The sequence below is a fragment of the Eucyclogobius newberryi genome, unplaced genomic scaffold (genome assembly GCF_026437365.1).
Source record: "Eucyclogobius newberryi isolate DKJ021-1_F unplaced genomic scaffold, fEucNew1.0.hap1 SCAF_8, whole genome shotgun sequence".
Lineage (NCBI taxonomy): Eukaryota > Metazoa > Chordata > Actinopteri > Gobiiformes > Gobiidae > Eucyclogobius > Eucyclogobius newberryi.
This window is the reverse complement of record NW_027316500.1, coordinates 15,588,493-15,615,774: the sequence shown is the minus strand read 5'-3', so window position 1 is coordinate 15,615,774 and position 27,282 is coordinate 15,588,493. Positions and strand designations below refer to the sequence as shown.

General features: G+C 40.2%; 1 protein-coding gene across 2 annotated transcripts in view; it reads right to left on the bottom strand.

Annotated features, from left to right (window-relative positions):
- Positions 1 to 27,282, bottom strand: part of LOC140351150 (A-type potassium channel modulatory protein KCNIP2) — a 95,766-nt gene that overhangs the window by 32,677 nt on the left and 35,807 nt on the right. The window contains exon 1 of one of the 2 annotated variants that reach the window (XM_072436866.1): positions 14,571 to 14,831. The exons of the other annotated variant lie outside the window; for it this stretch is intronic. Coding sequence (XP_072292967.1) covers positions 14,571 to 14,658 — 88 coding nt within the window. The 5' untranslated portion in view covers positions 14,659 to 14,831. Of the gene's footprint in view, positions 1 to 14,570; positions 14,832 to 27,282 lie in introns of those variants that run through there. 2 annotated transcript variants of the gene reach the window in all.

The window sequence follows — 27,282 nt, the reverse complement described above, 5'->3', positions numbered from 1 at the left end:
CTTTGCATAGGCATCGTATAGAATGCCTCTAACTTGCAAACTATGAGAACAGCCAGTAGTACTTCAAAGTCCACCATGTACAGAGGGGACAATAAAAGAGGATGATAAGAAGATTGTATTTCAATTTCAAGGGGGTGATGTTTCTTTTATAAACCAAAATAAATTGAATTGGCAAAAGTTCAATATGAAACTAAAAGTTATAATGCTCACTGGACTGCGCAGGACTCTGGACTCTGAAGCAGCAACATGAGACCCAGGGCTGCAGCGCTCGCCTTCTCTTTGTGCACTTCTCACCATTAATAAATTATGCTGATCCAAATCTTATTAATGAGTGTTTGCTTTTTGGTAAAATACAATCAACATATGCTGATATGGAAGAAAGAATGTTCTGTGAAAACATTCAAATGCCAAGGCAGTGTATAGAACACCTGATTTCCCACTTTGTCTGTAACAACAGTTTCAGGCCGGTGGCTCTCACGTCCCACCTGATGAAGACACTGGAGCGGCTAGTCCTGGACCACCTCCGCTCCACCGTGAGCTCAGCCATGGACCCGCTGCAGTTTGCATATCGGTCTGGCATCGGAGTGGAGTACGCCGTCATCTCCCTGCTGCACCGCTCTCTCTCTCACCTGGAAAAGCCTGGCAGCTCTGTGAGGATTCTGTTCTTCGATCTCTCCAGCGCCTTCAACACCATCAGCCGCTGCTCCTGAGGGACAAGCTGGAGACGGCTGGTGTGGAGTATGACCTGGCAGAGTGGATCCTGGACTACCTCACAGACTGACCCCAGTTTGTGAGAGCCCGGAACTGTGTGTCTGACACTTGGACCTGCAGTGTGGGGGCGCCCCAGGGCACTGTCCTCGCGCCCTTTCTCTTCACCCTTTACACTGCAGACTTCAGACACGACACGGACAGCTGTGTCCTGCAGAAGTTCTCTGACCACTCTGCCATCATTGGACTCATCACGGACGACGATGATGCGATGAGTACAGGGGACTGGTGCAGGACTTTGTGGACTGGTGTCAGCGGAACCACCTCCTCATCAACGCGGGGAAGACCAAGGAGATGGTGGTGGATTTCCGCAGACGCCACCCCACTGCCCCCTCACCAGTGAACATCCAGGGACGGGACATTGAGAGAGTGGACTCATACAAGTACCTGGGTGTTCATCTGAACCACAAACTGGACTGGACTCATAACACAGACGCACTGTACAGGAAGAGCCAGAGTCGGCTCTACCTCCTGAGGAGACTCAGGTCTTTTGGAGTGACAGGGCCACTCCTGAAGACCTTCTACGACTCTGTGGTGGCATCAGCTCCTGTAGGTGTGGCCTGCTGGAGCAGCAGCATCACAGAGAGGGAGAGGAGGAGGCTGGACAGAGTCATCAAGAAGTCCAGCTCCGTCCTGGGCTGTGCTCTGGACTCGGTGCAGGAGGTGGGGGACAGGAGGGTCCTGGCTAGATTCACATCTATGCTGGACCATGAGTCTCACCCCCTGCAGGACACTCTGTCCACTGCAGGACACTCTGTCCGCTCTGGAGAGCAGCTTCAGTGAGAGACTGATCCACCCTCGCTGTGTGAAGGAAAGGTTTCGTAGGTCTTTCCTTCCTGCTGCTGTCAGACTTTATAACAAACCCTGTTAGTACTGAACACTCGCAATACTGACCTAACCATTTGCAATTCCGTCATATGTGCAATTACTGTTGTGATTCATGTGCAATTACTGTGAAATTCATGTACAATCTATGTGCCGTCGTGACACATATTCATGTGCAATTACTGTCGTGATCACATGCAATGGTATTTATGTATTTATGTATTTATTTATTTATTTATTTATTTCTATCTTTTTTTTTTCCCCTCCATCCCTTGTTGGGTTTTGTCTATGGGATTTTTTGTTTATAGGAGATCTTCTACTGAGAGTGTTTTTCAGACTTCCTATAAGTGATCTGTTCTTTTCTTCTGTATCTACCTCTGTATCTACCTGCGTTGCATCAATGAAATTTCCCCATGTGGGACAATAAAGGATTATCTTATCTTATATCTACTGTAAACTAAGGCTTTGAAAACAGGGGCGGTGTCACGATTTTCTTGAGCCTATCATGCATTAGATGTAATCATTATGAACACTTACTTTTCGGCCGTATTTGAGTGGACAGTAATGATATCTGCTCCTTTTGAGACTTTATATGTCACTGTCACTGGCGGCTTGGGTGGAGTGTGTGTGTTTGAGTTTGGAGCTGCATTAGAGAAGCACTAACCACAAAGCAGATCGTTACAGGGATCAGATCACATTTAGATGTTTTTATTGTCATTATGTCCAAGCCCTATTTGAAACTAGATGACCTTGTGGAGGTGTAATTTCAAATGCCACACCTGATGTAACACTCTTTATTTATCCCTCCATTTAGACTATTGTCCATGCCTGGATTCATGTGAAACCTACTGTATCATGTCTGTGAGAGTGTTGCTTTCTACTGTATTATGTTCCCATATTTGAATGCAGACGCACTGGTCATGACGTTGCACAGCACAGTGTGGAGTGGGCCTCGGAGCCTATAAATAGCTCTGAGAGGAATCGGATTCGGAAAACCGGAGGTGGTAACTGATGAGATCCTGAATCCCCATATTTAAGCGTGAGTGTGGCGGGCGTTCAAAAGACTTGGATCAAATATAGTGGTGATGACACATGAGAAACAGAAAGTGAAGACAAGCTTGTAATACAACTGAGAGGCTCCAGACAAAAGCCTGCAGAGATGACAGGGAAAAGGTGACAGCAGAGAGAGGAGCTGGAGGAATATTAAAACTGATTTGTATCATGATAAAAGGCAGCTGAAACTATAGAGACAGGAACAAGCATGAGAGTTCCATTTAAAGGAACGCTTGGCAATATGTTGCAATAACTAGATGTAAATGTACATAATGACCAAGCAAGGTCATTTCATGCATGTGTTAGTTTTACATCACATATTATGGGCAATCAGTCAAATGATTGCCTGAATCAATTAGCATTAAAGCTGGGGTGCCTGATTTTCCAACCGCAAAAGAGGCATTTAAATCTAACTCCACAATCCACTTTGTTTTAGAACAGCTTTTTCAGATGGTGAAGTGAAATTGGGGTGGACCACCCAAATGTAGCCAATCAGAGCACTGCTCTCAGCAATTATTTTCTGATTGACAATAAATAAAATATGTTATTATTAGCTGCAGAAAGCATGCAGGGTCTGATTTTGTCTGTTTCACTCTATACTAACACAAAGTTCAGTCATTTACAAACAGGTTACACGTTTATATGATATGTTAGGGCATTTTGTGAATGGAACTATGACACTTTATTATTACTCTTCAGTGGTAGGAAATCAGTACTTTGCTCTATTGTTGATGCTAAAGTGTCCTCATGCACTCCAGATGTCATTTGGTAATGTCAATGAAGATGATTGCGATGTAAAAACCCGTCTCTCATGACCGTCTTTAAATGCACCATGTACATGCCCTGTACCAAACTGAACTCACGCTCTCAAACATATCACACAGGAACGTGACAGAAGGTGTCTTACAGTGTCACTCTTTTCTTAGCAACTGTCGTGACTGACAAAATGAAATGATGACAGAGAGTCATTTGAGGAAAAGTCAAGTGAGAATGATACAACTCCTGTCATATATGGTGAAAGGAATGATGGAATGATGGAAAATGGATGACAGGGACAGAGCAACTATCAAGGATTGGATTGAAAGTACTTTGGAGTTATGTTTTTTATAATATGAAGAAAACAGAATATATAGATTTTTACCAGCTGATAGTGAATTTGACAAAAGAATCAAGCCACTACACAGAGATGATAAACAGCAGAGGGCCAGTGTTTTTTGGATGCATTTGACTCTTGAGTGCACTGTAGCGTTGAGGTGAGAGGGGATTCTCAAGGTTGACCCTGTCCTGGCTCTGCTGTCTCGCTTGGGTGGCTAAGTGGACTGGACAGGCCTGTCCCGTTTGGGGAGCAACAGACTTTTAGTAGCTCAGACCTGTCCTCCCTTGGACTGTGCTCAAGAGTGTGCTGTGCTCCTTTGTTCCTTTGTCCAGCTTGTCCATTACACACAGGGTGACAGAGAGGGCAACACAGCCACTCGCCTTTGTTATGGCTCTATCGTTGAGGAGATGGGTCACAATAGTTAAGTCAATGACATGTGATGTTCATGTAGCCTTATAGTATGTTATTTAACAGCTACAATGTTCCATCCATCCATCCATTTTCTACCGCTTGTTCCCTTTCGGGGTCGCGGGTGACTGGAGCCTATCCCAGTGACTTCGGGCCTTAGGCGGGGTACACCCTGGACAGTGGCCAACTTGTCGCAGGGCCAACACAGAGACATAGACATTACAGACAGTTCACGCTCACATTCATTCACTAGGGCCAATTTAGACTTTCCAATTTTTGCCTAACACATGCATGTCTTTGGACGGTGGGAGGAGCCGGAGAACCCGGAGAGAACCCACAGTAACACGGGGAGGACATGCAAACTCCACCCAGAGAGATCATGTGATGTTGGTCTGGTCCGGGAATCGAACCCATGATCTCCTTCTTGGGAGGCAAGAGCGCTAACCGCCTTTGCCATAAAAGATACAATGGTCACCACAGAAATCATTCCAAGACATTCTGTATGTATTTTATGGGTTTTACATACACATGTATATATATATATATATATATATATATATATATATATATATATAATACTAAAAATATTATATATATATTTTTATGATTTTCCAGTTGTGTTTATATGAAGCAATAGGTGTGTAACTAGATCCAAGAGGGCTAAAGTTAGCTGTAAATTTATCCACCTGCCATGGCTTGACGTGTCAACCAGGAATGAAAATATAGTCTACTGTGTGAAAGGTCCTAATGACTGAGGCTGATTAGAAAATGAATTATTGATCAAAATAAGACAAATTTTCCCCTGATAAATGTGAGGCGAGGTCACTGCAGTTCTATAGTAGTCGAGGGTGAGGTCAGAGGACACAGTGTCCATAAGGATCAGTGTAGGGAGTTCCACTCAATCCAAACAAGTTAGTTTTGTTTGGCCATTTAAATGGACATGATAATGTTAAGCGCTTTAAAACAATAGTCCACGACTCTCAATTAATTAATTTGAATAAAATTCATTTTCTGCCATCTTCTTAATGTCATTAGGAAAACAAATATGCCTATTTAAGATATCAGCAAGTACAGCAAAATCAAATCACTAAGTTCCATTAAGGGAGACAGAGTTTGATAAGCAGGGGGTTTAAGTGAACAGATAGAGGACAATGTGTGCCTGTGAATTTGAAAACACTTCAGCACCATGGACAGCACCACCAAAGAGACAAGACCATTTCTCTTCAATCTACAGCTTTGCTTGAATTGGAGAAATAGCAACAATCATTACCAGGTCAAAACTAGCAACAAAGAGATCAACCAAAAGTAAACCATTCTAGCTAATTATGTTCAAATCCAATGTTGTTTTTATTGATAACAATTGTGATGTTGGTTTACTCTTAATTACAAAAGAACTGAAGACGATGGTCAAGTTGTCATATGGTATTTGGTCCAAGAAAACAGAATGAGCCTTTCAGGAGTTTGTGTTACCAGTTGCAAAGTCCTCTCTCTGATCTGAATGGTCGCTACTAAAAGCCCATCACCATCATGAATCAGAGCAGCCTCTGAAGCTCAGTGGGGGAATCCTGGAGGTTCTGAGTTGAATATGAGAAATGGCTCGTCTACATACTGAGAATGGTAAAAATGTATGTGTCCTCTATGCAGACTCAAAGCACAGGCAACTCAGGGTCAGCTGTGATTGTAGTTACTTATTTAAACTAATTAGTTAAGTTACATACCATAAGATTTGACTATATGAACAAGAAGATGTCTCACCTATACAGTTATTTATAATTTGTAATTTATTCCCGTCAACAGCATACAACCTATGCATCCATATGCAACAATCTCTGTCCATTAAAAGCTTGCGATACATGCACATTAAGTATAAAACTTTTGATATCACAATAGATTTGAGGCACGTTGTGGACCCCTTGTCCTCAGTGTCCTCATCTTCAATTTCTTCCTCTTTATAGAAATCACAGCCCTTTCTCCCGCTTTCCCCCTATGCTCTGACTGCCACTAATAGAGTTTATTTTTAGCACGTGTGAGTCTTTGTGAGCGCGTACACACATGACGGATAGAGCTGACGTTTCACACCTTTCTGACAAGGCTGGGAGAACAGAGTGAGAAGAAAAAGAGAGCGCAAGAGAGACAGACAGAGAGACAGAGAGTGGAGCATAACTGAATGATTTTTTTTTTTCTAAGAGGTTAATAGTATGTTTAAGTGTGAGATGAGGAGTCAGGGAAATCAGATAAAAGTGCCCTGATAAAAGTGCCCAAAGCCCATTAAAAGATAGATCCAAAATCGAGTTATAAGTATGAATTTCTTTCTACATAAAATAAGTAGGACAAAAGGTCAAAGATCAGCGGTCTGTGTTAGATTAAAATCCAAAGACAGCTTATAGCAGAGTGAAACTAAATTTAAGTTCAAGCTAAATATAAAGCACGAGCTGGTAAAGCAATATAGTGTGAGATACTGGCTATGGTGTGTAGACTGTGCAATAATGTAAGTCTACCCTGTTGTCTTGTATACATGAAAACTACTTTCTACTACTGTTTTATTGTAGGTTCTTTTGCGATCCCAGACCTAGGACAGTGAATGGAAATGAGCTTTTGGCTATACTGACAAGCCTCTACTCTAACAATGTTCAAATCTAAGCTAAAAACAGTTTTGTTTAGCTGTGCATATGACTGAAAGGATTTTCTTTGCACTCTTCTCTTTTATTACTTAAATTGTTTTTAATTAGTTAATTTTATTGTACTTCTGTAATTTCTTTGTGATTTGAATGCATTTTTCCTGCTGTGTGAAGCACTTTGAATTGCCTTGTGTATGAAATGTGCTCTACAAATAAACTTGCCTTGCCTATACTCCGGTGTGTTTACATTCAATCAGGCCTAGTTTTTATAATTGTCTCCTAGAATGATTGTCTACATTTCAAAAAAATTAATACACTGCTATAAACTATGTCAAACTATACTGCTAAAATAAAACAAGTTATTCAAATTCAAAGAAGTCATAAAGAGTTCATAAGAAAGAAAAAAGTGTGGGCTTTTGTGGTCATGGACATGATATGAGCCTTGTTACGAGATTACGTTTTCACCCAAATATTCTGTACCATAAAAGCATCAAGATACCATTTTTTTTTCAGCACTAAACGAGTGAGACTGTGGGCGAGAATAATAATTGCTCATTATGAGAGCAAATGGGATTATTCAGCATAAACAAACCAGCTGTCCTTTTCCCCTTTTGTCCAATCAGCCAAAATCATTCACGTTCATAAAAATAGTCTGTGCCAGTTTTGACCAGATGCCGGTTAAATTTAGATTTTAGTTTTTTAAATTATTTGTTCTGGAGTGTGAAAATGCGAGTCAGGAGGTGTCAACTGAAAGCTGTGAAAAATTATAGAAGTGAGAAGCTTGGTGTTTAGAAACATTGTGTCCTCTTAAAATCAGTAGTTAAAGGTACATTATGTAGCTTTTCTAGAGGCAGGTATGCCACATGCTTGTTTCCATGACGAGGTTATTGCTTTGCATTAAACCTATTCATCTCCATGAAGACAAGCAGGTGATGCCATTAGGCCAAGTTACAGGTCAGATCTGTGGAGTAGTATTTTTGATCAATAAAAATGCCCATAATTGAAAGAAATTCAAGATACATTTGTTTAATGCCATACTGAGGCACATTCCAGGCAAACATTTACATGAGCAGGTGGTGTATCCTCTTGCACAAAAGTTACATAGTGCACCTTTAAATCTCTGAAATCACAAATAAAACAGCACATTTTTGTATGAAGAGAAACTGATTGTGCTCTTGCAATGTAAAAAAATTGCATAGTTAAAAATAATAATTTGGCCAACAGTGGTCATCTCATAAACGGAATGTCCAGCTACAGTTTGCTATTGTTGTGTTTTTTGCCCACACGCTCCAAACTCTATTTCGATATTAGAAAAAGGCTTAATAGTCAATACCAAATGTAATACTAAAATCACAATCATGATAGAAACAAACATAATATGACAACATGTTCTGATAATAGTTGTGATATACTGTAGATATATTATAATATATATAAGATTAATTGTATTTATGTGATTTTTGCTTTATTACACTGCTTCGAATCAGTATGTAGTTTCCATACTATCTCCATAGTTTCCATTAGTATCTGGGTAAAACGATTACTTTGACAACCTTAAAGCCTATGAATGAGTGATTGGTGGTGGTCAGGGAGGTTGTGGGGAGTGAATGAATAATGCATACTGTAAATGTGATGCATTATGAAAAGTTCGGGGGTGGTTGCTCTATTGACTGAACCACAAAGCCTGACCCCAAACAAGTTGTGTATTGAGTGTGTGAAAAATGTTAATAGACTACGAACATCTGCAAAACCTTTCTACATTAATTCATTTTGTATTATCCAGTGACATAAGACAACATGCTGTTCAGTCTGGCTTGCATCTCACCACAGGAAAAAGCCCAAAGGAAACAGTGAGTAAGTGAAATAACTCTTAATGAACAGCCCCTCCCACTGGGCCGACACTACCCCTCACTGGGACGTGTCTCACTCCTCTCCACAAATACTCCCCAAGAATATCAAAAAGACCCAAACTCAGCAGGAGCCACTCTGGAACTGGCTGTCACACAGTGGTATGTTTTATTAATGTCATTGCCGTATTGTTATTGACATTTATTTAAACGAGGAAATAAAAAGCAGGAAGGGGACTGATGGGCATGTAACGGGATGGACTCGGATGGCTTGTCAATGAGCAACAGGGATCCAGTAGAGCTATGCCATGCAGGATTAAACTTGTTCAGTCCCTTCACCTTATTATATTATTATCATATTACTTAAGCAGAAGTACTATGTCTAAGAAATAAGACTAGAAAAGTGTTTGTGAACACTTGATAGCCTTAATAAAGCAGGAACAAAGACTCGATTCACAATAAAGAAATGGATGATTCAGGCTTTACAAGAAACCCTGAACGCTTAGTTAAGAAGTTACTGAGCATGAACAATTCTTAATAAATCATTTGTTCATGAATTAAGTCTTTGTTCATGCTAAAGGTGTTATTATACCACATATTTGTGAAAATGACTACTCAAGTAAGTGCAAAAGTAAGTTACTCTTAGAATATGACGTTAATGCAGTAATGTTGTAGCAGTGCATACTTTTTACAGATTTGATCCAATATTTAGTTGTGCCAGAGCTATGAATATAAGATAATTGCAACGCCCATTAAGAAATTGTTGTCACCCTTGGATGCCCTGCCAATTTAATTTAGTTCTGACGCAGAGCGGCACTCAGGGCCGCAGTGAGTGTGGCATGTTAAAGAGTTCCTGATCAAATGAGCAGAACTGTAAACAGTCTGTAAACATTACTGCCCACATTTTCAAACAACAGTTTCAGAGTGTGAGAAGAGCAGCACGGTCAGCCTCTTCAAGTCCAGACCAGAGTCCAGACCAGAGCTCGCACTGTCCATGTTTGTATTCATCGGACTCATAACTAAATCTCTTTGGTCTGAGCCACACACAGAACTGAAGGAACGAACCGCCATAACAACTGAGGAAAGAAATACTTGAAGATAATTGATTAGACAAGATAAGATAATGATAAGATATGACACAATATGTTCAAATCCATTCCAGTTATTTGATTCATAGTTACAAAATAAAATAAAAATAGTGCATTTAAAGTTAATCACGGGATTAATTATACACCCAAAGTGTCAAAGCTGGAAACCTGCCCTTGCAATCAGAAGGTCCAGTGATCAAAGTTGGACTAGAAGCGGAAGTAGCAGCAATTATTATCAAACACTTTTAATTTCCTGAGCACATATGCAAATGAAATGGGTTAGAACACAGATACATATTTTTAAAATAGCAAATCAAGAAAACAGCAAACAAAGACTTTCTCAAAGATGTTTTTGCACAGCTCACAGTTGATGTGCCTGTGTGTGTGTCTGTCCCTTGTTAAATACTATAATTTAGGCTCTAAAAAACAAGTGGAGAAAGTAGAAGCCGCATATGTGAACGTAATCAGCGGCCATTAATTAGACAGTATAAAGTGCTAATGGCCTCTGCTGGAAGATTAACATCCAGTTTCATTTAGCAAACTGTCAAAGCCATAACAAATGAGACCTGCTCCCAACCAGGGAATGGATGAGCCTATTTCCTGAAACTCCTGCTGGGCACCACGGGGGAAAGAGGATGTTTGGCAGATTGTAGGTGCCCTTAGATTTAAAGGGCACAGACTAGAAGACATTTGAGGTACACATGAATAACCACTAGACAATCAGACAACTTACTGGGACAAAAAGTAAGCAAACACTGTGAGTATTAGTATACAGACCTCTGCAGGGGTTTATCCTGCTCAGTGACTCGCATAGGTGAAACACAGTGTTAGTTTGTGGTCTTAATTCTTCTAAACGCGTTACATTTCTTGGTAACATGCACTTGCATTGCTAGCCTGAGGGCGAAACCAGCAATCCCCAGGTAACAGGGAGAAAAAACAAAGACCACAATGCCATCTTGCTCAATGCTCAATGAATTCTAAGTAAACACAATTTGACTAGACAAAAACACTGAATACATTTGACTATAAGAACAAGCACAAGGTTATACAATGTTTCTTTATACAGGAAATCCATCTGGGAAATGTATACAGTGCTTAAATTCGATTGTGCATACAGCAGGATGCAGTCTTTATGGAGCGTCCAGGTTTACTCTCGTTAAAGATAAGAATACAGTTGAGGAAAGATCGATACGGCTCTGGGAGATGTTCTGCTGTCAAAGTCGTGTCTTCAAACTCAGATAGTGTCAGGCGTGTGGACGGCGGAGATAATGGGCAACAATACAGACATATGCGTTTGAGTGAGTGGGAGGTAAACGCCATTTACTACCCATTGACACTAAACCTATTGGCAACACTGAACACGTTGTAGCTCTAAGCAAATAACAGACACAATGGCATGGCAAACAGAAGGAGGGCATGCATTCCATCAGCCTGCAAGTATCAAGTTCATTAAGGGCACGACAGGCCAAGGGAGAGTCCAAAGAGACCCCTTAATACACAAAGAAGGATGTGTAGAAAGTGGCAATAGAAACTTGCAGATATAATCTTTGAAAACCCTTTTACCAAAATCAAAATACCTCGATACACTTTTACTTGTACTTTGTAAATAGTTACTAGTGAGGACTTTTGGACTGAGACCTTGCCAACAAGATGAATTCTCATGTGCTCAAACTTTTTAGCAAAAACAGGGACAATTTGGGTGTGTTTGTGCATTTGTTGGACGGGAAAGTGGACAAAAGTTACATTTCTGGGCTTGTTCCACTGTTTTGACGCATCGACCAATCAGCGTGAAGTATTTGTTTGTTTCAGCGAGAGCCTTTCCCGATTTATGTTTAAAACTCAATTCAGTGCTACACAAATCTATCTGGTGTGAGCCTGGTTAACGACCTGAGGGAACAGGCCAAAACACATTACATACATAATTGAGCTGGCGCCTCAAACAATATTTCGCAGATCTTTTATACAAATGTTACATAATTCATAATTAAATATTGCATTATGAGTTAGGGCTGGTTGGTTATGACAAAAATCATAAGCACAATTATTTCAAACTATGACTTCTACACTGCCAACATTTGTCTATAGAGAAAGTATAGAGACCTAACATAATTTATAATAAGTAGTGCTTTAAGATTTGTTTTAGTTCTTTAAACAGATTAGATTTGTGTGCCATAACTTAATTAATTGTATTTTTGATTAGAACACGTTGAATAGAGCAATAAGTAAAATCGCAAATTATAAATGTGATTAATTGCCGAGCCCTTTCATAATTAGGATTCACATTTTCACTTTGCTAATAGAAACTAATAGCCTCCACTGCATTGTCCGTGTGCAGTGTTGTGTTGTGGCGGCTTTACGGGCAATAAAAAGTGACACAGCAAATTACAGGCAGACCAAGAACCAAACCAGAACCAGTGTGGAGCATCTCGAGGGTCAGTGACTTCATCCAGTTAGTGTGGAAAAAGCACCAATTAACCTCATGCCATCCGTCCTCTTGCACTTCCAGCCCGACGCACTGCAGGCCAGTCTCCCAGTGCTAAACATTAAAATACCAAACTCTGAATGGCCTTGATCAAATCTCTATGAAGCAGAAAACCATTACACGGCCAGCGTTTTTCCATCTCCCCATTGACGGAGCAGACGCGCACAGGCCCGTAGTCATGGTAACCTCTTTCTGAGTAAACTTACGGATGTGTATTTGAACTAGCCCACAAAAAGACACAATATTTTAATAAATACTTTATGAAGGGGAGATGCAGCAGAAGCGGTGAGGCTGCGTGAGCTGAACATCTTCAAGTACAAGGTCAGTTTGAAAAGCTTGGGATGCAGCGGAGCTTAGATTTCCTTAATGTTGTTAATGTGTCTGTCTGGCTCAGCTTGTGCTCCAGAAAGAAGCAGCCAACACACTACTGTAACTCAAGAGTCCACATGTGCTCGCATCTGAGGCTAAAGGGGCAAATCAAACGCTTCATTAAATGCAATAATGATATCAGTAATGCATTTTATTTATAAGCACGTTTCTTAACACCCAAGGACCCTTTACAAAGTGTAAACACAATAAAAACAACTTTAACTCTACAAAAGAAGGTGGAAACTAGTGTGGCGCTTCAAAACAAGCATAACTGTTTGCCTTTAATTATTTGTATTAGTTTATATTTTTAATTTTGATTGTGCTCATATATCACCTGGCCATCATTATACAAACATATTATGATTATGGTAAGTTATTTATGCATCAATATTGAGATTTTTATTGGTTGTTTTATGGGTTTGTATTTTAATTTTCTAAAGCCTGTTTGTTGTTTCATATGGACCTAAATCTACTCAATGAACACATTAATGACGCTTTATTAATAGCACAACCATATCAGGTGAATCATTTGTTGATAACTTTCTGTTTCTTCTGTTGTATCTGCAAAGAACTCATGAACCTAAATCAACATGCTTTTTTAATTAAATGAAATACGTTTTTATTATAGTCCGTGTGGAATTGTGATCCATGTGAATGAGCAAGCCAAAGACACATTTCACATTCTATTCAATTATTATTTCTATCTTTGTCTATATCTTAGTACTATGGGAAACAATGATGTGAAAATATGAAAACATGTATTAGTTATTGAAATATTTAAATACTGTATCATCACAGATTTTAGAATATTCATTTACAGTCTGAATATGCTTTACATAATAATTGTGCAATTGGTTGAATTTTTGACAACACTATCAATAAAGAAAACAATAAAATGATTAAATTCTATATCAATTGTAATGTAATGCAATTAATATTACCTATACTTAAACATATGACACTGAATTATGACTTATGGTATATTGTCATTGTTGTTATAGTAACAAATAACAGACTCACTAAATGTCTGTACTGAATGAAACAGAAGCTGAACTGAAAACATATCTCAACGTGTTTTCACTTTTATTTGTCAGCTTTTGCCCAACCGTTTCCAAGTATAACAAGTGAGTTTGATGGATGATGAATTGCAGTTCGCTCACAGAGAAGAAACTGTTCCCAGCATCATGACCCGATCACTGCCTCGGTGTGAATGTCCTTCAGAGACACAGCCACATGTTCCAGCTGCTTCACCTGAACAAGGAGCACTGCAGATGTCAAAGTGTGAGGAGATAACGAGGAGAGGAGCTGCGAGGTGCAGATGAGCACCGCCCGTGTCACATTAGCATTCGCACACGCTCCTATTGACAAGGTCATCTAAACACAGCTTAACTGCACCTCCGAGCATCAACCAGCAGCACATGGATTTAATACACACAGGAAGAAAACATCCTTGGAGCACTTTTGTCCTCCCCAAGGCAATGTTTCTGCTGCAAAACCACAGCTCTGTGTCTCCCACAAAAGACAAGACAGGGGGAAATCAGAAACAGGTTGTCAAAGGTTGTGTTAAGGAACTGACTCTGCTTTTGGGCTTAAAGAAATAATGCATGGAAGAAGCAAGATTATAAAAGTGAACTTGGACTAAATTTAAAAAAGGGGGACAAAATATGACTTGATTTTTAGTTCCTCAAGTAAGATGGAGACATTTTTGACCAGCAGTACATTTTTTAGGGAAATACTACCAGGACAAGAGTGCAAATCTACCAGACTAAGTCAGATTGTGAGTTAAAAAGTATAGTCTAACTCTTGCACATTTTGCACCTATGTCAAATCAGGCGTTGAGTTTTGAGTTAGCTTGGACTCTTTGATGTCCAGCCTTCACAAGCCACGCTCTGAAGATGAAAGAAATACCTCAGGTGTGGAAAAAAAACTTGAAAAGTAAAACATCCCATGCCACAAAAATGAACCTCAAACAATGCGCTTGTTGAGAAATCTTTGCGGGAAGTTTTGGGTGCTTACCTTGAGTGAGCGTCCCCATGAGGAAGCGATAAAAATAGCGTGCCACTTTGGTCAGCTGCCGTTTGCATCTTTTCCTGCACTGGCTCATGCTCACGCCGTGGTGGTGGTGGTGGTGGAGGAGAAGTACCAAGAAGGTGTGGACAAGGACAAGTGCAAACAGTCTGCGCTCACAGGAGGGCGATACAGTGAGAGTCTTCTGCTTCTGCCGCTCTCCTCCTCTCCTCACTCCTTGTTCCTCTCCCTCCACCTGTAGGGCGCTGCCTGTCAATCACACAGCCGCGCGCCGACTCCTCCCCCATCCCTTCCACGCGCGCCGCTCCATTGGCCGAGATGGCGGCAGCGTGGAGGAAAATTACCCACCGCCGCGCACGTGCTCGTGTGTGCATGTGAGATCATACTATGAGGAGGCGAGCTGCGTTGAGTGGCAGCTGGTGTGTATTTATTTATTTTTAAAAAAATTCCCACAGAGATGTTGTTGTTTTGAGCGTGAGGAGAAACAGAAGGGTTTGTGGAGCGACAGGGCAACAAGCACATCTATTAATTAGCCTCGTGTTACGATTCCTAGTGGTGTAGCTGTCTGTCTGAAGTCCCCACGGGCGTTAATGGCGTTCAAGCTGAAGTGGTCAAATTGAAAGTGTGAGATGAAAGAGACTGAGAGCAGGGAAAATGGCTAAATGTGAAAATAAAGTAGTGACAGGGTTGGCGGATAAACAGGAGCTCTCCACGGCGGCTGATAACGAATGATTATCTGTCAGCAGACTTGTGTGAGAGGAGAAAAGAGGGAAGGAGGAGGGAGGGAGGGGCATGCGCATTTACTGGGAATGAGCAAAAAGGTATTTATGAAAAGCTTTTCTCTTCCCAGTCATTTACAGAGACGATGATAAAAGAACCAGCAGCAGCCGCGCTATTTCAGTCATTCTCTAGTCTAATCAAATCTGTGTATTGCATTTCGTTTTGTTTATTTATGCTGATAATGTGTGATGAAGCCGTGTTGGCCTGCACTGGAATGTCATTCTTTTTTTTAAATATAAGTTGGATTTGCCCAGTGCTCAGGATGTGTCTGCAAACTTAATAAAGTCAACAATTTGAAAGAAATATCGCTTGAAAATAATCATATAATCATAATTTGTAATCATAATCAGTGTTATTAACATTTTTAATCAGTGGTCAGTGGGAATGTCAAGATTATTAAGCTAACCTATAATTATTCAGGTCACACTATAATTGTATGGACTAAAAATATATTGAGCAAAATGATGTATATTTAATTCTATTTATATAGCTATCTAAATGTAAAGAATTTTTTGGCAGTTTTTTGACAGTTTTTGGCACTTTAATTTAATTTTGTTTTTCAGAAAGCTTGATTTCAGAAATCTAGTGACAAAATAGTAATGTGTTAGAATGAGAATAAAAGAAAATGAAATTTAAATTGTAATGTTTTTTATTACAATAATCATAACACTAAATATGATGTTGTGACGTCCCTAGAGGTCAATAACTAAAATAGTAAATGGTCAGGTGTAAAAAGCATCTGTTTCTACATCACAACCCTCACACATCCACACACCACCGTCCCACACGCGCGTCAAGCGTCTTGCTCAAGGACACTACAACAGAACTGCTGCTCAAATAAACCCATTGTCTCATAATGATCACCTCAGTTTCAATGTTTGTTTACAGTCTGGTCCCTTGGGTTCTTTTTTTCACGCTATATTTACACATCCGAGCCCAGCCGTTTCCCCTTGTTCCCGTCTGTCCGTGGCGCTGAATTAAAAGTGATTACCGTTGCCATGGAAACTTCCTGACTCCATGGATTACTTGTTTTCTTCACGTGGCTCTGAAAAATCAATGGTACCTTCAGACTAAGAGTGGGGAGCAGTCTTCAAATGCTATTATTAAACAAGTGAGAGGAAAGTGAAGAGAGAGCAGATGGCACCGACGTTCTGAGGTGGAATTAAAGATCAGGATTATCCACTAATTAATGGCTGCACAACCTGATTTTTCCACTCTGGGATCATGTGCGGTTCATCTCAAAGCTATTCCAAGAACTGTAAAGTTAAAAAAGAAAGTCTATTTTAAGCAACAGCTGTTACTCGGTGCAAAACAAAACAACATTTAAATTTACTGCAGCAAAGGACCAATAGGAGGGTTCAGTATGAAAATGCAATACATATAAACAGGTGAAAAGTAAAAGTGAAAGTTAAGAAGTACCAGTGTTTTGAAATGATCCCCAGAGGGTTTCCCCAGGTATCGGTATTTGTCCTATTTTGAAAATGTAGGCGACATTAGTCATTGATATTTTATTTTCTCTGCACTGCCTCAGCCTGTGTGTGTCATGTATCATCCCCAGTGTCTTTTTGAACAGACTCATGAATGGAAATAGAAATAAGAGGCCAGTTAGGCTAAACAATTGTTATTTATCTTAAGTTCGGGAGCCGGATCACACCCGACCAACGCTCCTTCCGGTAGCTACTCTATTTAAGCTGACATCAGCGTTTGGGGCTTCGTGACCCTCCCGCCCACCGTCTTCTAATTATTCTGTTTTATCTCCTAGACGGGGGCATCGCGGCCCGAGAGACTCACCAGAAGCATCAAAACAACATCAACTTTACGTACATTTGTGTTTTTTCATCCTGGCCTTGGGGTCATGGTTCATACTACTTCAATTCAATTCAATCTATTCTTGAAATGCCCAAAATCACAACCAGAGTCGCCTTCGAAGGGTGACAGTGAAAAGCAGACAATGTTCATAAAAAATTATAAATATCCCAACATCCACCCGTGAAAGTGAAAAGTGAATTGTAAACTTAACCATAACTTAACATAGATGTATGGTCTTAATATGGGTATTGGCAGTCAGACATATTGGATATTGGTACTATCATATTGGATCATCCTTAACACCAAGTACCAGTACCAATTAAGAGAATATTTGGCCTTTACCAGATCTGTAACATCTGTGCGACCCTTAGAGAGCCTTCCACATATAGACACAATAACAAGGGAAGCACTGTTACATCACTCAGGTAAAAGTATAAGAAAATCCAATGCAGTGTGTTCCTTTTTTAATTTTTTTCAGTTTGTTTAACTCCTTTTTAGCTTTTTTTTTTTTTTTATTATTCAGTTGATTTATTGGTCGATGGTGTCTTGGGCGACCCATTATTTTATTGAAATGATAAGGATTTGTGTGGACCAGAGTAACAAAAACGAGGGATGGAGTGAGTTAGCTGGAGTTTTGAGGGAAAGTTTACTCTGCCTTTTCACTTATGAAGATGCTGTGTATAGTACTTCTCTGGGATAGTTTCTGTGTAAGAGTTTTGTGAGCATTTGCCATTCCACACCCTATTTTAGTTTATTTATCGATGCACAGGGCATGTCTTTGGTTGAATACATATCATATTGACTGACTGCACATGTCCACCGTCTCCCTCACAATCCTCAAGATTTCTCTCTCATTTTAGACTTGCAGTTTTCAGTCAAGCCAACGAATAATGAAGTCCGCTAACTGCACTTCTGAAGCTCGTCAGTAAAAGCGAAGAACATATTAGTTTAGGACAGCCATGTTCAATCTACGGCCTGGGGGCCAAATGTGGCCCTAAGACCACTTTTTGTTGGCCCTCCAGATGCCTGCTAAGTTGGTCTAAGTTGTTTTTATTGTTTTTTTCAACATTTTGACGTTATACCAACCTAATACAAATGTTCCAAGTCTTAGTAAAGGTGTGAAGGCTCATGCAAACAATGTCAAATGCAACATTTTGAATGATTCACTTCATTTGACAAAGTTGACATGTCAATGAAGTGGAATGAAGTGAATGTGCTCCGTATAAGCCCTCTGTGAAAAAGTTTGGACACCCCTGGTTAGGATGAACTCTTGAGCACACCATCACAAACTTTCTGTGGCATATAAAAATAAAATCAGATCTAATTAATATTTATTCACTTTTTTTTTGCAAACAGACCTCAAAACAACACAGTCAACAAAACACCAGGGTATTTTGGAAAGTGCAAGTTTCTTCTTCAACAAAAGCTGGATCGGGGATGTCACAATATTTTAGTTTATTGGTTATTTTAAGAAGAAACATCCCAATTTCAACTATAACAAGACAACAGTGAAATGATTAATTCACTTTCATGCAGATTGTCACCATTCATCCTGTTAACTTTATGAAATCAAACTGTCGGATTAATAAAGTACAGTTAAAGCGCTAGATTTAAAAAAACGTAATACATATATATTTTTTTTTAAAGTATAGATTGATTCAAATGTGTTTGTCTGAGCTCTTCATTCTGTAGAATAGTTTGGCTGAAGGGCGAGGCGTTAGTTGTACAGGAACAAAGTCAATCAGATAAGGTGTTGGACAGAAACAGACACTGCTGTCAAAGTGAGCAAAAGGTTGTGGAGAAAATAAGACGTCTAAGCTGCCCGTAAATGACAGGTGCACTGCTGACCTGTGTGTGAGGGCCCCAGATCACCTCCACATTGTTAAAACCAACCCCGTTCTGACCCCCATGAGCCAGCGAAAAACCCCGCTCGAAATCTGTCCTCCTTTGACCTTACCAAGTCTATTTTAAAGAGGAATGTTCACCGTAATGTTGATTAAAAATTGATTAATTCTAGAAACAGTGACTTGAACTCGAGTCAAGTTACAACTTAAGCCTCAACTTGGACTTGGAGCGCTTTGATTTGAGTCGACTTGATGCTTTTCTCTAAACAGTTGATAGTTAGATGTACTTTAAGTGCTTAATTCCACAGAAACTAGAACATGCCCCGCCCCGTTTCTCTATGACCATGTCTTTTTTAAGAAGGACACATTTTTAAGAAGGACACATTTTTAAGAAGGACACATTTACAACATATTCACCTTATTCGGCCCTGCTCACTTTGGCCTCTTTCTGCTATGGATCAGCACATCGATTGTATTGGCACTTCTGGTTGAGCGGAGGGAACGAGGGAAAAGTCTTAAATATGATGTGTAGTGGTAGCTTGGGGTAAAATGTCAAAAGTTTATGTGCATCAACAAGTCAACAAAGCACCGATGCACTGGGCGTTTGTGTAAAACATTTATTAACCTTTATTAAACCAGATCAAAACCTCTTTTTGCATTTCACAAGTCTCTGGAGGATGAGGTAAGGCTTTTGCCGGTTTGTGACTTGGGTGGAGCTGCATGTGTGTGCGCTCGGGCACTTGGCATGCACTGTCACTATGTCTATAAGCACATTGAGTTTAACAGCCATATTGTGGCAGGCAAAGGCACCAGCTGGTGAAGCCCACTCGACGTCTCAATTCACTGTGGATCATGTGACGTGCAGAGAGGAGACAAGGAAGCAGAGAGGCAGAGAGGAGAGTGAAAAGGAGGCAAATGGAGGAGCACAGGTGGAAGCACTTGTCTTGCAGGGGATTAACACACAAGTAATGAATCCCAAATAGATTATGGGAAATTAAGGTGGAAGATCAGTTGAATCATCAAATAGTTCTGGGTGAAATGGCCCAAAAAAAGTATCTTTTTTTTTTTTTTTTTTTTTAAATAATTGATCATGGTTTTCCCCCCTCATGTTGATTGATCTGCAATTTAACAAAAAATGCCCAATTCATTCCTCAAAAGGCTGTGGACCCCTTGATTAAAAAACTCAAGCATCATCGACTAAAATTCATATTCTCAAACTAGATCTGCAGATTGCGAATTACTCTTAAATCACTGTCCATCTCGCGTCCGCCTGTCCGTCTGAGGGAGTCGGATCTAACCTTCACTGTGGAACTCCTCCAGGTTTATACTTTTTCCCAAAGAGGTTTGGTAGTTCCTCCTGGCCGAGAAGGAGGGTCCAAGGACAGGGGAGCTTGGGACGTTTGTCTAAGGACACGGGATGCTGGGACATTGCCAAGTCCCCATGAACATAGTTTAATCTGTTTTTCACTGTTGCCCCTCGAGGCAACTACTGTTGTGATTTTGGGCATTACAAAAATAAATTGAATTGAATTTAAGTTGAAACGTCTTGTTTTTCTGTCCCGATGACTACAACTGACTCTTTTTCAACAACAAAATTAAATGCTATGAATTGTCATATTTTTCAGACCAGAGGTTGAATTCAGGATACTGTTGTACTGTTATTCACGATACAAATTTGGTTAAAACATGAAGACCAGTACATGATTGCATCTTATGTCAATTAAAAGTGTCATTATTTTTCTTTAATTGAGTAAAAATACTAATTAATAATATAATTAGTATTAGTATATATATATATATATATATATATATATATATAAATATATATATTTTTTTTTTACAAAAATTGGTTAGAAATGATATCTGTTTGTTATACCTCAAAAAGTAGGCAATTAGAACCCCTCTGGAGCCTAAGATAGACAATAAAAACTACACTAAACCTTCCGTTCATTTTCCATTGCAGTTTATATTTATGTTTTCCCCCCCCCAGAGTTTCTCAGAGTCCAGCATTCACACACTGTTTTACACACAATCTTGAACTGAACCTTAATCCAAAGTATCATCTTTACTATGACTGTTAAAACCCACAGGTGTAACGTCACGCATATCGCCACATAGTGTTAGGAGGACGACACGTTCTTGTCAGGAATTCGACTTTCTCGTCTGCATGTATACTTGGACAAGGACAGAGTTTCTCAAGACGTCAAAACCCAGTGTAAAAAAAAAATAATCATGTAAACACACAGACTGACCGAGACAGAAAACAAAATGTGTCAGACTTCACGGTTCATACAAGATGAGATGGACTTCCTGTCTACTACTGCTTTATTACAAACTTTATCCCATTTACTCTGCTCTCAAGCACCAGCACTGAACGAATGCTCAGTGACACTCAGTGAAAGGAGGCCACGCACACCAAAGGCACTCCTCAAGCTTAATACAGGCCTAACCTTGAAAGAACAAGGTCTTATCAAACGTATAGGAGAGTGGGTTGGTCTTATTTGCATACAACAGTAATCTTGTTTGCATTTCGTCGTGATGAAATTACATTAACGGTAATTCATCCCAGGATATCCCAATGGACTATGGATCATACACGATACGATACAATTCACTGCCTGAAATGTAAGCCAGCAAAACCAAATCAAAGGCAGCAGGTAGGAGCACTCAATATCTATTTATTATCACATTTTTGGAGTTATTAATAAAAATCCACTTTGTTTATTATAGCACAACAGAAACAGTTGCTGCACAGACACAAGACAATAAAAAACAACAAAAGGTATAATAACTGCTCAATTTGATTTTACCAGTCCCCAAACAATAAAACCAATCAAACCAAAGCAAACCATAAAACTATAAAGTAGCAACAAATACGTAAAATGGAGGACAATACAAGATTACTGAAGGTTGAAAAAATATCTGGTGCAGATTTTGCAGTTTGCCTGTCATTTAACTTTAAACGTTTAAACAGACAGAGACCACCCAGCACGAGGTTTCAGGAGTACATTTTTAATTTTTAATTCAGAAAAATATATATTAAAAGCTTACAAGGGGCTAACTTTGTAGTAACTCATTTGCATAAGAGGCATCAGTGCATTTATATTGGCAAGGCAAGTTTATTTGTAGAGCACATTTCATACACAAGGCAATTCAAAGTGCTTCACACAGCAGGAAAAATGCATTCAAATCACAAAGAAATTACAGAAATACAATAAAATTAACTAAATTAAAAATTATCAATCCAACTGATTTTCTAAACTAATAAAATCACAAACAAAAGAGAAGAGTGCAAAGAAAAAATCCTTTCAGTCATGTGCGCAGCTAAACAAAACTGTTTTTAGCTTAGATTTGAACATTGTCAGAGTAGAAGCCTGTCTCACATCTTCAGGAAGACTGTTCCAGATTTAGCTGCATAAAACTGAAACGCAGATTCCCCATGTTTTGTCCTGACTCTGGGCACCAGCAGGAGGCCGGTCCATGTTTAGTCCTGACTCTGGCACCAGCAGGAGGCCGGTCCATGTTTAGTCCTGACTCTGGCACCAGCAGGAGGCTGGTCCATGTTTAGTCCTGACTCTGGCACCAGCAGGAGGCCGGTCCATGTTTAGTCCTGACTCTGGCACCAGCAGGAGGCCGGTCCATGTTTAGTCCTGACTCTGGGCACCAGCAGGAGGCCGGTCCATGTTTAGTCCTGACTCTGGCACCAGCAGGAGGCCGGTCCATGTTTAGTCCTGACTCTGGCACCAGCAGGAGGCCGGTCCATGTTTAGTCCTGACTCTGGCACCAGCAGGAGGCCGGTCCATGTTTAGTCCTGACTCTGGCACCAGCAGGAGGCCGGTCCATGTTTAGTCCTGACTCTGGCACCAGCAGGAGGCCGGTCCATGTTTAGTCCTGACTCTGGCACCAGCAGGAGGCTGGTCCATGTTTAGTCCTGACTCCGGGCACCAGTAGGAGGCCGGTCCATGTTTAGTCCTGACTCTAGCACCAGCAGGAGGCTGGTCCATGTTTAGTCCTGACTCTGGCACCAGCAGGAGGCCGGTCCATGTTTAGTCCTGACTCTGGCACCAGCAGGAGGCCGGTCCATGTTTAGTCCTGACTCTGGCACCAGCAGGAGGCCGGTCCATGTTTAGTCCTGACTCTGGCACCAGCAGGAGGCCGGTCCATGTTTAGTCCTGACTCTGGCACCAGCAGAAGGCCGGTCCATGTTTAGTCCTGACTCTGGCACCAGCAGGAGGCCGGTCCCTGAGGTCCTCAGAGTCCGAGATGGTTCATATGGCACTAACATATCCAAGATGTACTTTGGTGCTAGGCCATGGAGAGACTTGTACACAAGCAAAGCTGCTTTAAAGTCTATTCTCTGAGCCACAGGGAGCCAGTGCAGAGACCTGAGAACAGGACTAATGTGATCATACTTCCTGGTTCTGGTCAGGACCCGAGCAGCAGCGTTCTGGATGTACTGCTGCTGTTTTACAGCTCGTTTGGAGAGGCCAGTGAGCAGGCCGTTACAGTAGTCTAATCTACTGGAGACAAACGCATGGATAAGTCTCTCTAAATCTGGTTTTGACAGTATATTTTTGATTTTGGCAATGTTTTTTAGATGGTAAAAAGCTGCTGATGTTATTGATTTGACGTGGCTATTAAAGTTCAAGTCTGAGTCCATCATTACCCCCAGATTTCTAATTTGGTTTGTAGGTTTTAGAGCGAGACTCTGGAGGTGACCGCTAACACTTTCTCTTTGTTTCTGTGGGCCAAAAACGATTATTTCAGTCTTGTCTGAGTTCAGCTGGAGAAAGTTGTTTTGCATCCACAAACTGATCTGTTGGATGCAGCGACAGAGTGAATCCACTGGTCCATATTCACCTACCGACAGTGAAACAGAGATCTGAGTGTCGTCTGCATAATTGTGATAGGACACATTTTCACTGCGTATCAACTGACCTAACGGCAGCATGTAGAGGTTGAACAGAAGGGGACCCAGGACTGACCCTTGGGGCACCCCACAGGTCAGGGTCATGTGGTCTGAGACACAGCTACCAATTTCAACAAAGTACTTCCTGTCTTCCAGATAGGACCTTAACCAGTTTAGGGCAGTGCCAGTGATGCCCACCCAGTCCTCTAGTCTCTGTAAGAGGATCCCATGATCGACAGTGTCAAAAGCAGCACTCAGATCTAACAGAATTAAGACTGAGGCTTTGCCCGTGTCAGTGTTCAGGCGGATGTCATTTGTCACCTTGACAAGAGCAGTCTCAGTGCTGTGATGAGGTCTAAAACCTGACTGAAAAACATCAAATGAGTTGTTCATTAAGAGGAAACTTATCAAACCCCTAAGACATTTACCAATGTTTTGGCTTTTTCAAATGTTGTTTTATTAATGATCACAGCTCAGCCATGTCTTTAAACTCTTAATATTTCAAGTTATTTAAATTCAAGGGCAAAAATGCATGTGTTGACTGTCCATAACAGGAAAACTAACTAAAATAATATTGTCTCTGAACTATATTTGCAAAGGACAAACTCTAGATTAAACTAGTTGTATCAGAGCAAAACGTGTAGACTCCAAAAATAAAGAATCAATATTTCATATGCTTCATACCTCATATACTGTCACATAAAAAAGCCTTGCCATGATTTATTTGGAGACATTTGGCTCTTGGTGTTCTTCAGTTGCCGCACACTCACAGACCACGGATGTATTATTAAACATGATGAATCTTACTTCAACATTCATTCAATGTCTGACAACTGATGCCAGAACGACACTGCGCAAACTGGATATGAACGTGCTGCCATCTACTGGACAAAACTGGAACACTCAAACAGTGAGGAGCCAAGAGGTGTATCTATTCAGAACTTCAGAATGTGACAACTTTGTGACTTAATGATTAGATATGGAAGAGAACAGAATATAATGCTCTAGCTTTAAAAAATAAATACACAAATCAACAAATACATATCAACAAATACATTTCAACTTGTATTTATTTTCCCCATTAAAGTTTAATTGTGTGTTGTTTAGCTACTTTTATGTAAGTGATATATAATAACCTATATAATAGACGGACTGATTAATTGTTCTACCATAAAACTAGATGACACTCATTGTGAGGCTGTGCATGATAATTAAATGTTGGCTCATATGTGTAGTAATATAACACACCAGTAGAGGGCAGACACACACAAGAAAAATCTAGGCTATTTAATAACAGAAGCTAAAAAATCTAGCCACAGCTTGAATAAAATGCATTAATTATGTTTTACCACTGAATTAATACAAAGAAACAACTATTTAGGAATGCCTGCATAGGAATAGCAAATAAATTACATCCCACACCTTAAACATATCTAATCTACTTTCTCAAATGGCCTAATGGCAACTAAATAAAAAATAAGACTATTTTTAACGACAATTGTCAAGACACAGAAATATCTATCTTCATAAAATAAGGAAAAGACTCAATGCGCAATTCCAAGTTCAATATCTCAGTGAAGATTAAAAAAAGACAACAGAATACTTTTCAACACAAAATAATAATATTTTGTATGTTATACGTGGCCATGTTATAATTGATTTATAACATGGTCACGTATAACATACAAAATATTATTATTATTTTGACCATTGTAAATCTTCAGGAACGGTCAAAATCTACTACTAAAATAAAATTTTAATTAAAAAAAATTAGCATCTGGGTATGGATTTTTTTTTGTGCTTTTTTTTTTTTTTTTACAATATTACGGTAAAGTCTAACCGTACAATTACTGGATAGAGCCTTTACAGTCAAACGGTCAGTGGTGTGTTTTAGGAGACAGACAGCGGGTCTCTACAGAGATATGGATCACTGAACCATGAGCTCTGCAAATAACTCTCCCAGGGGCTGGTGCTGGACACTTTCCATGGGTTTTATAGAAAGACATCAACAAACTGCACAGTCACCGCTGCCAAAACACCAGAAATTACAAGACACTTCTGAGAGGCATTAGAGATTGGGCAAGTTTAAGTGCTGATGTCAACAAAGACTTAATGTTTCACTTTCATCTTCAGCACAAATCTACTACATATAAAGTATTAAAAAACTGCAACTGCTACTATATTAGCATTAATTATAACTACTGCACTTTCTACAGAGCTGTATATCTTAAGCAAATCCGGGAGCATTGCAGGAAAAAAGTAGGGCCCTATTCATGGACTTCCTCCCTGATTAGAGGACATTTGTGACGACTTTTCTCCTTACAGAAGATAGAAGTTGATTTTGATAATTGCTATATCAGTGGAAGACTGTTGCTATGAAATCCATTTAGGGCTGAATGATTTTTGGCAAAATATTTAAACATGATTTTCCTTGAAGAACATTGCAGTTGTGATTAGATTTGCGATTTATGCTTTGATAGTTTCCTTTCAAATTGCTTATTTTAATTATGTCCAGGAGTATGAAATATTAACTGTTAAACTAATAGAACCCCAATCATTTCAGAACATGGAACAGGATTAGCAGGTTTTATACAGACTAAGATTGGATATTTTGTAATAATAATAATAATAATAATAACTTTTATTTATATAGCGCTTTTCAGTGACCCAAAGACGCTGAACATAATAAAAAAGGGGGGGGTATTTACAGACAGGGGGGACAACACGTACAGAACACATTAATATACAGATAAAATGAACAAGACAGAAGAAGTAGAGAGAAAAAGATGGGGATGTAACAGGGGGTAGAAGAGTAGGCAATGGGGTAGAGGAGGCTAGGGGTAGGGGAGGTCATAGGCTTGGGTGAAGAGGTATGTTTTTAGGCGGGATTTGAATGTTGTGAGTGAGGGAGAGTGGCGGACAGGTTGGGGGAGGGAGTTCCAGAGTCGGGGTGCTGTTCGGGAGAATGCTTTGTCGCCAAAAGTTTTGAGTCGGGATGTTGGTGCAGTCAGGGTGAGAGAGGAGGAGGATCGGAGAGCTCGGGAGGGGCGGTGGGGGATGAGGAGGTCAGACAGGTAGGGGGGGGGCAAGGTGGTGAAGAGCTTTGAAGGTGAGGAGGAGTATTTTAAAGTTTATGCGCTGCTTGATGGGGAGCCAGTGGAGAGAGCGGAGAACGGGAGTGATGTGATCACGGGACCGGGTGTGGGTGAGGAGGCGGGCAGCGGAGTTTTGGACCATTTGGAGTCTGTGGAGGGAATGGGAGGAGATGCCAGTGAGGAGGGAGTTGCAGTAGTCAAGGCGGGAGGAGATGAAGGCATGGATGAGGGATTCAGCAGCGGGGAGGGTGAGGCAGTGTCGG